Source organism: Phoca vitulina, unplaced genomic scaffold (assembly GCF_004348235.1).
Source record: "Phoca vitulina isolate PV1807 unplaced genomic scaffold, GSC_HSeal_1.0 scaffold4, whole genome shotgun sequence".
NCBI classification, from domain to species: Eukaryota; Metazoa; Chordata; class Mammalia; order Carnivora; family Phocidae; genus Phoca; species Phoca vitulina.
The window spans coordinates 50,407,257-50,417,208 of NW_022589707.1; the positions used below are offsets into that span (position 1 = coordinate 50,407,257).

A 9,952-nucleotide genomic window follows, 5' to 3' on the forward strand; every position below is an offset into this window, starting at 1 on the left:
CTTCTATACTTTAAGTGCCATATAAGCAAAGCACACGTTATTCTGATACTGCTATAGCACCCGGCTAAGTGCCTGGCACAGAAGAGGTACTCAAAATACACTGCTGAATCAAAGAGCTCATGAAATTGCTCATGAGGCTTTAAGGACAGGTAAATGCTTCTTCCCTAACCAATATAATATTTGGGGGAAAGAAATTCAGCCTAATGTCCCAGATTATTCTTTCTCTATATAACCTATAAAAACCATTTTCATTCTTTCATCAAATATCCACATTTCAAAACAAGATACAAAGAGAAACTTGAATTATTCTTTTTTTTAAGATTTTATTTATTTATTTGACAGAGTGAGAGAGCACAAGCAGGGGGAACAGCAGAGGGAGAGGGAGAAGTAGGCTCCCCACCAAGCAAGGAGCCCGATGTGGGGCTCGATCCCAGGACCCTGGGATCATGACCTGAGCAGAAGGCAGAAGCCTAACCATCTGAGCTACCCAGGTGCCCCAACTTGAACTATTCTTAAAATATTTCTCATTACTTCTCTCTCTCTCTCTCTCTATATATATATTTATTTTTAAATAAAATATAAAATAAAATAAAAATATATATATATTTAGCATCTGAATTCTACCAGGGTAAATGATTTGCTTTGAGGATGAAAGAGGAATATAGAACATTTGACAAAACTGGATTCGATTTTGTATTAAATTATTCAAAAATATTTTGTCAGCACTAAAATAAGAGAGAGAAGTTATACTAGTGGAGGATAAGAAATTTAAAACAGGAGTAAGACTCAGAGGGACTGTACCACCAAAATGTACCCCAGCATCCACAGACACATGAAGAAAGCTAAGGCCCCAGACCGTCTTCCCTGTATCTGCTTCAATATCATCATGAGCAATTACACTTGAACACTAAACTCTCCCTCTGAACTTCTGCCCAGTGTGGAAAACTGAAGAACAACTCAGCAATGATCAAGCATGTGTTTCTATGATGCCAAACATCTGGATAGAAATTTGAAAATTCTATAAATAATCTAGATATTGCTAAATATCCAGACATTTAGTGTTGAAGCCACGACCTCAGTTCCTTGTTTCATTTTCATTCTTCAAATGACACAAAGAAGCCTCACATGCCATTGTCACATATTTTCCTTCCTTATGTTCTCCATGGTGCCAAGCAGATTTTCTACTTACCAGGCACAAAACACATATACATGTTACATAATATCTGCTAAGAAGAAGTTATATAAAAGAATTCAAAAGTAAGGGATCCTGACTTGTCATGTTCCAAGAATAACAGTTCGAGGTGGCACTCACAGCTGCCAACCAAGTGCCAACCGCCCCCTACTCCTGCCTGCTGTGGGGCAGTTCTGGGAGACAAGAAGTGGGGTTACGGGTGCAACAGCCCTGCACTGATTCTGTCATTCAATTAACTAAATGTCAACCATATGCCAGGGCTGTGTTGGGCAGTCAGAAGAGGAAAAGTGATGAGGACCCTGTCCATACTGTTGAGGGGCACAGAGTTTGTCCTATGAAAAGCAGAAGGATAAATGCTCTTTCCAACGACCTCATTGATCAATTCCAGAACCAAGTCTTAGTCCCCATCTTACTTAGCAGCATTTGAGACAGATGTTCAATTCTGCCTCCTTAAAATGACTTGCACTTGGCTTCTAGGACACCAACCTCCACCAGGTTTTCCTCTGACCTTCTCAGGCTCCTTTCCTGGTTCCCATTTGTCTTCTGAAGCTCTTATTGTAAAAGGGCCCTTGGTTCACTCCACAGAGTGAAGTGCACTTCTCTATCTATTCTCACTAACTTGTGGATCTCATCCAGCATCAACCCTAAATCCCATTCTCTATGTTGATGGCTCCCAGGATTTAAACTTCCAGCTACTACTCTCCCCTGAACTCCATTGTTGTCAGCCTAACTGCTATGTGACATCTACATTTGGGTATCTGATTGGCATCACATCTAATATCGAACCCCTTTTCTTCCTCCCAAAGCCTTTTCCACCCACAGTCTCTCCATTCCTAAGATCCATCCTGCCAGTTGGTTAGGCCATACAACATGAGTAATCCATGGCTCCTCTTTTTTTCTCATGTCCTGTTCCAATCCATCAGAAAATTATGCTGGCTCCACTTTCAAAATACACCCCAAATTGGACTATTTCCCTTACACTGATATCACACTGGTCCAAGCTCTCCACATCTCTTGCCTAAATTACTGCGGTAGCCTTACATATGATTTCACTGCTTCCACTGTGGCTGTCTATAATCCATTCTCAATTCAGTAGCCAGACAATCTTTTAAATGAAAAATCAGGCCCAAGGCCACCAATGGCTACCCCTTTCACTCTGTATAAAAGCTCTCATCCTTCCAGTGGTCTCAAGGCCCTTCATCATCTGCATCTCACACTTTCTCTGACTCACATCCTACACCACTCCACCCCCTGCTCACTCTGTCCCAGTCATAATGGACTCATCTCTGTCCTTTGCATAAAAGGCATACTCTCCTTCCTCTATCTTTTCAAAGTTCCATCTATCTGAAACACTTTTCCCAGATATTTGTCTTTCATTGCCTTCAAATCTTTGTCCAGTGTTGTCTTCCCAAGCAGGGCAATCCTGGCCATATATTAAATATGTACTTATCCTCCCCTATCCACCTGTGGCCTCACCACACTCTTCATTCTTCTTGCTCCATTTTTCTCCACAGCACTTTCTTACCTTTTCATATGATGTATAATTTACTTACTTATTTGCTTACCATCTACTTCATCCCATAAACGTAAAACCCATGAAAGCAGCACATTTTGGTTTGTTTTGTTTACTGCTCTTGATGTTCAATTAATATTTATTATTGGAATGAATAAAAGAAAACATGATCTGGGTTCATCTTATATAAGACTAAAAATAATGTATTAGACTAATAAGGTAAAAAACCCTAGCCAACTATGATTTAGAGTACAATTTTATAGGAAGTAGATTTGTCCATGGGAAACGTTATAGGAAAACCTGGGAAGTGTATGAAAGGTTGGCCAACAACAGAGGATAAAAGAGTATTTCAAGAAACATATTAGATCCTACCAGGGATATATAAAAGTAATGCCTACTTACTATTTTTTAACCCAATGCTAACTTTAATGTTTTAAAATATTTGGCTGCCTTCTAGATTTAACTTTGAATAAATTATCTTTTTTTTTTTTAAAGATTTTATTTATTTGTTTAGAGAGAGAGTGAGCATGAGGGCAGGGGGAGAAGCAGAGGGAGAGGAGAGAGAGAATCTCAAGCAGACTCCATACTGAGCACAGAGCCCAACACAGCGCCTGATCTCACGACCCTGAGATTACGACCTGAACCGAAATAAAAAGTCAGATGCTCAGGGTGCCTGGGTGGCTCAGGAATTAAGCGTCTGCCTTTGGCTCAGGTCATGATCCCAGGGTCCTGGGATCGAGCCCCACATCGGGCTCCCTGCTCAGCGGGAAGCCTGCTTCTCCCACTCCCCTTGCTTGTGTTCCCTCTCTCGCTGTGTCTCTCTCTGTCACATAAATAAATAAAATCTTTAAAAAAAAAAAAAAAAGCCAGATGCTCAACTGACTGAGCCACCCAGGCACCCCTAGTATTTAATCATTTTTTATGATTCAATATTATAATCATTTTATCATGTTTATGAAGTTTTCATTAGGTATGTTTTGCCCCTGGTGAAAAGGGAATAACCAATTCTGTAAATTTAACTCAAGGAGTATTTAGAGAGTATAGCTTCTGGTTTTTGTGGGGGTTTTTTTTTGTTTTGTTTTGTTTTAAAGAAAATGCTACACACTGAAGGATCTAACAAAGAGAAAGCTATGATCTCTGCCAACAACAACAACAAAAAAATGGTTAATGGTCTAGCTGGTGTAAAGAGCAAACACAAAGCTATCTATGATATGGAGAGTCAGGATGGTCAACAGCAAAGACAAAGTAAAACAAAATCTTACAATACCAACTCTCAGCCCTCACTGGAATTTAGAACTAGGTAGGAAAAAAGTAATCACATGTCTTCCCTTTCTCCCCAGATCTGACTGAATTAGTCTGGAGTGGAACTCAAATGGTAAGATTCCCGTGTAAAAATGTAAGGAAGCAATGCCTTCTGACTTAAGAAATAAGAGGCTTTATTTGAGTAACTTTACTAAGACAGAGCAAGTATTCTAGGTTGAGGGCAGAGGATCAGCAAAAACAGAAGGGCAACAAAGGGCATTTTGTGTGGGGAATTCTCTGTGGCTAAAAGATGTCAAGGGCTGCAGATGGGACGGGCAGATGGTGAAAGATCTTGAAGAGCATGCTAAAGAATTTGGGTTGATTCTCTAAGAGTTTTCATCTATTATCACAAATGGGTTTGGATCACTCGTTTTACAGTGGTAAAATAATGTGGAGTATAAATTCAGATGAAATGTGACATGAACAAAGAGGATCTAAACCTAACCTGCCTTTACCAGTCCTTCAAATGTATTTGAAGTGATAATGGCCCATTTTAAAACCACTTAAAACTGTATGTAAATCAAGCCACTGAAATATTCAAATCTCACACTTTGAATATGGGCTGAAATACAATTTTTCCCAAAATGAATTGTTTCTTTCTTTGTAATGCCTCTTACGTCGCTAAACTTTATGAAAAGTCAATAACCTCACTTCAAGTGAGAAATGGCATAAATAGCACATTTTTGTTACCGTCTTTAAATCAAAAGTTGGGAAATTTTACAAACAAACTTGGCAAAACGGCAGACTATAAATATCAGCACAACAGCATCACATGAAAATCTCAGGTTCTATAAACAGTGAATCATTTTTAAATCAAAATGCAAGAAAATAACCAGGAACCACTTAGATATTTTAAATTCATTCAGTAGTTTGAACGAGAACACAGAGAGAAAGAACATAAACCTAACCACACATGAAAATATTAAACAAGAATAATTTGAAAACTGATGATCGGAATTTTGAAAAATGACATCAGTGCAATCATTTGGAAATAACAGCAATGAGGAGATCTTTCTTTGGCTGGAGTACTAGTGTTTCTCATTTATTTTGGAGTTAAGACTGAACAAAATTATACTTTTCCAGCACTCTAATAACCAGAATGGGACTCAAAAAAATGTACAGGTAAATCATTCCATATTTTTACTTACTGTACCTCAGTCATTTTTTTCTTACAATAAAAGATTAATATTACGACTTTAAGGGTATGAACTCCTGCCTCCATAGGGCCTGCTTGAGTCAACACCAGCTAGCGTTAAGGGCTAGAAATCCCAATAGCTTAAAAATCTTCATTATCACAAGCAGGTTTGTAATTCAGAAATTTAAAATAAACTTTTTCCTCTTGAAGCTGTAACAACTTAATTTTTTTCTTTCTGTAGTGCATCCAAAGCATTTATCCACATTTTTCCATTTTATCCTAAAAACTCATGAGGGAAGAATGAAATATATCATCACCAGTTTATAAATGGAAAAACTGAAGCTTGAATAAAGTAAGCTGTTTGCCCAAGGTTAAATTCCAAGCAAGTTGTAGAGTTGATATTCAAACTTAAGTTTTCTTCCTGAACCCAATTCTTTCTCTCCCTATAGACTGCAGAGATAATTTTTTTTACCTTTACATATGGTATGTTTTATCTGTTTTAAGACAATCCAGTTTCAGAGATATTAAAATGTAAATTATTATAAATCAGGGTCTGGAAATGGATGTAAATCAGTATAATTTTTGATGCTGTATGGGGATTTTTCCCAAAGCAAGCAAAGGTATAGGAAAAAAAACTGCAAAAAAAAAATCAATAAAACAAACTTGGAAAGAATTCAGGAGAATGAATATGGAAAAAGAAACAAACTTCTGAAATGACCCTTCTCATTTTAAGAGCACAGTTATTTATGTTCTTTACATTCTCAATTAAAACTATTCATATAAAGGAATATGTATTATATATGTAATACTTAATACATATATTAAAAATCAGCAGTGCAACTCCTAAAAGTCTCCTCTTCTCTGCTTAGGAAGCACAAGGACATAAATTATACATCTTCTAAATGTTAACATATTTTAGAATAACCTTTATTTCATATTCTTAAAATTCCCCAGAAATCATACATACAATTTTAAAAAGTTTTTTGTGACTATTTGTCAAAACATTTTCAATCAAAAGTATTCTAAAAAAAACTATTAAACATAAAATAGACCGTTTCCCCAAAGTAATTTTCATTTGCATTTATATCCTAAGGAGTATGAAAAAGATACACGCTATTTCTACATTTTCCCCAATTTCATTGTACCTTCTTCACTCCCCCAACTTCTCTAACCCACAAAGATGTCCCCTCGTCCTAAATTTTAAGGCACCTAAAGTCAGTCATTCCCTTATATAACATTTAATTTTCCCATTCCATGAATCCCAACTAGATCCTGTTTTCCCAGAGTAGGCAGGTATTTGCCTTTGTATGTGTTTATTACTTCCCACAGTTCTCAGCAGAGTATACACATTAGGCAAATGTTTATTGACTAAATAAAGCTCCTGAGGTCATATGGAGAAAAGACAGTAAATTAAAAAAAAAAAAAAGAGGCTTCATAAAGCCATATTGATTTTAAAGCCCAGTTTGGTTCACTGATGTCTTCCCAAACTGAGAACAGTGCCTGTCATAAATAAATATTTATTGAGTATAGAAACGTTCAGTTTCTTGAAATATACTGAAGTTCTGAAGCCAGTCTCTTTCTTACAACACCATGAAGGTACAAGGAAGAGAATTCTGCTTCTCCTCTTCCTACCATATCTATAAATAGTCTATATTCACTACACTAACTTATTCAGTACTAGGGATTCTATTGATTAAAATGACCAAACCATAAATAACAAGAATCAACTGCACCTTTGGCTAATGCCAGAAGTCCATGACAAGTTTGGGGGATGTTCCTTCCATGCTATTTTAGTGACAGGCTTTCTGGCCCAATCATGAATTCTGCTCTCATCTGAGGCTCATCCACAGGCCACCTGAGCATGTCGACAGTCTGGCTCGTAGGAGTCCTGCCGGCCGTGGCCTTACCTGCTACTCCCATATGCAATCCTGACTTTACTAACACTTTTAGAAATGACCTCAGACTCAATCCTGCAACTCTGTGCATATTTTAGAGGTAGTTACCCTGGTGGGATTGGAACCTATAAAAGGTCCACCTATTTGTACCTTAGAAAGAAATGTCTCCCAAGTCTTCAACTTCAACCCTGCCCCCAACTACTTCACATTTCTCATCTTAAATTGTTGAGGGAGAGACGAGGGAAGATACAGAATCTAAGTAAGAGTAGTGGGTCATTTTCATCATCTATTTAAGACAGTCCAACTTTTACCTTTCATTCACCTCCAATTTAAACTGCTGACCTTATTTAAGCTTGTTCACAATATATAAGAAGTAGACATTAATTCATCTTAAGAAATATCCTTTTTATCTAAAATGTCTAGGATTTAAAAGGATGCTAACCATTTTATAACCTTGTGAATTTCTAATTAATTAAGGTTTACTGCATAGCTATTAAAATCAATAGAATACACTTTGAAGGTCAGTAAGTTGGATTAGCTATAAAAGTCTTAAAATGTTCCTTTAGAATCACCTTTCTCCTCGCTTTCCTGATACATAGTAAATACAACTATAAGTGACATATCTTGAAAACAACTAGACTTAAAAATAACTTGCCTTTTAATATATATTGCACATTAATCTATATAAATTAACTGTATTATATCTATATTGCACATTAATTTATATAGACCTCTCAGTCAAGTAAGCATGCAAAGTAGACCTTCTACTGTAAGCAGACATTATAAGGCTAAATGTCGGGTGAACAGATGACTAAATCATGGGGGGGGGCAAAAGTCAGGACACAAAATGGTGAATTTGAAGTTCTAAGTAGGCCATTCATGCTAATAAAAGAAAATATCTGGAGAATTGGTCAGCATTTAATAAACAATCAATATGATCAACATGCTTCAGATAAGACAAAGGTAGATTTTGCTCGGAAACTTGACACAGCTCTCCGATTACAAGGAGCTGAATCACCAGGTGTTTTACAATTCCCCTCCCCCCATGTCTACTATCAGTGACCAAGTTGATTAGATTCCTACTAACTAGCCAGAAAAGCATACTTTATTCCACTGTCTCGCCTTCAAAGCTTTGCAAGCATGTTCAAATACAAAGGAACAGTAATGGTAAAACGATCCAGCCTCGCTCTCCTGTTGGTGACCACAAGGCATCCTCTCCATTCCAAGGATGTAACCTAAGCTTGCACAGATGGCCTAGCTCTCTGCTAATGCAGGGGAGGGGGGTTTGCTTTCAGGGTGGGTGCTGCAAACCGCCAGGTGTATTTATAGAAGGGAGCAAGACGAGGATGGAGGGATGATGACAGAAGTTTCTTCCACCTGGGAGAGAAGCCTGGGGAAAGATCTGGATCCCACAGTCTAGGTCCTATTCCTCACTCACCAACTACCAGCTATGTAAACTTATTAAAAACCCTTTTTGGTTTGTTATCTTACGTATAAAATGTAGACAATGGCCCTTGCCTCGGATGGCTGTCAGAACGAGAAACGAAATCCTGGGTTGTGGTAGGCAATCGATAAACCTCAGCCTGCTCCCCCATTCTCCTGTTCGCCCAGAATTGCGCCTCAAAAATCATAGAGATAGACTGCACCTTAAAACCAAAAGGCCCACGCTTGTTAGCAAAGAAATGACTTGGGTGGAGGCTTGCTTATTTACTGGAAGATTTCGCTTAAAATGGAGTTAGGATATTAATAAGACGGGAGACCACATGGAAAAAGCATCCAGTATGAGCAAACTGACAAGAAAAAAAAAGAAAAGAAAAGAGACCCTTTATGTAAGCACGAAACAAACTTCGGAAGCTGCGGATATCCTGTGAACCTACTCGGTGACCTCAATTCAAATCACAAGAGCACGTAGAGCTAACCAAGATGCACACTATCCATATGCTGCCTTGTCAGTTTCAGACCACGCTATTTTTGCAAAACTGTCCTCAAACCTGAGGCGGCTCTCCCGCCTCCAAACCCGCCCCAGATGGGTTTGGAAGCCAGGAGGGAGTATCAGAAGGGATAGCGATGGGAAAGTGGGAAGGTCTGGTCAAATGACTGAAAAACAAGGCGGTGGGTGAGGGGGCGGGGTAGAGCAATGTGGCAGAGACGCGGCCAGTGAGCCAGAAAGACGACGGCTTCACAATGAGGGAAAGGAAGAGACTGCGACAAGCGCCGGCTCCTGGTCTCGGGCGGGCACTGATGGGGAGGCCAGGGGCGCGCAGAGCGTGGGAAGACGGGAAGGGGGTGCGGAATGAAGTCAGAGTCGCTGGTCAGGCAGGAAAACCGAGGAGCAACGGAGCAGGTGCAAAGCCCCCGGGAGGGGAGGCACGGGCTCAGGGTACTCACTGTGTAGAGCAGGTTCAGCGCACACAGGCAGTTCTTGGAACACGCGAAGCCCCCGCAAACCATCTTGGCGCCTGTGGTGCCCGCAACCGCAGGTAACCGTGGCTCGGGCGGAGCCTCCGGGACAGCCTCTTTGTCCTTGCCTGTGGGGCCTGGCCGAGGCCGGGGTGGGGGGCCCTGGGCTGGGGCTGCAGTGCGCTGCGCGCCCGCCGCGGCTCGAACCCGCTCTGGAACCTGCGGCCGCCGCAGCTGGAGCCGGAGCCCGAGCCCCGCCCAGCCCCCCCGCCTCGCCCCGCGCGCTGATTGGCCGCCGGCAGGGAACAAAGGTGGAAATATGCAAATAAATGCGCTCCGCCAGCAGGCAGCCGGGAGGGGCGGGGCGGCCCGGGGGCGAGGGGGAGGGGGCGGAGGCCGTAGGGAACCTAGCTCGAGGGCAGAGCGTGTGACAGTGGCCTCGCGGTCGTTTCCTGAGGAGCAGGTGAGGAGAAGAGGGCGGGGCTCGCCGGAGATCCACGCTGGCAGGGAGAAAT

General features: G+C 40.5%; 1 protein-coding gene across 1 annotated transcript in view; it reads right to left on the bottom strand.

Annotated features, from left to right (window-relative positions):
- TSPAN13 (tetraspanin 13) overlaps positions 1-9,699 on the bottom strand; it is a 31,758-nt gene extending 22,059 nt beyond the window's left edge. The window contains exon 1 of the mRNA XM_032401997.1: positions 9,426-9,699. Coding sequence (XP_032257888.1) covers positions 9,426-9,488 — 63 coding nt within the window. The 5' untranslated portion in view covers positions 9,489-9,699. The remainder of the gene's footprint in view (positions 1-9,425) is intronic.
- Positions 9,700-9,952: the final 253 nt, after the last annotated feature.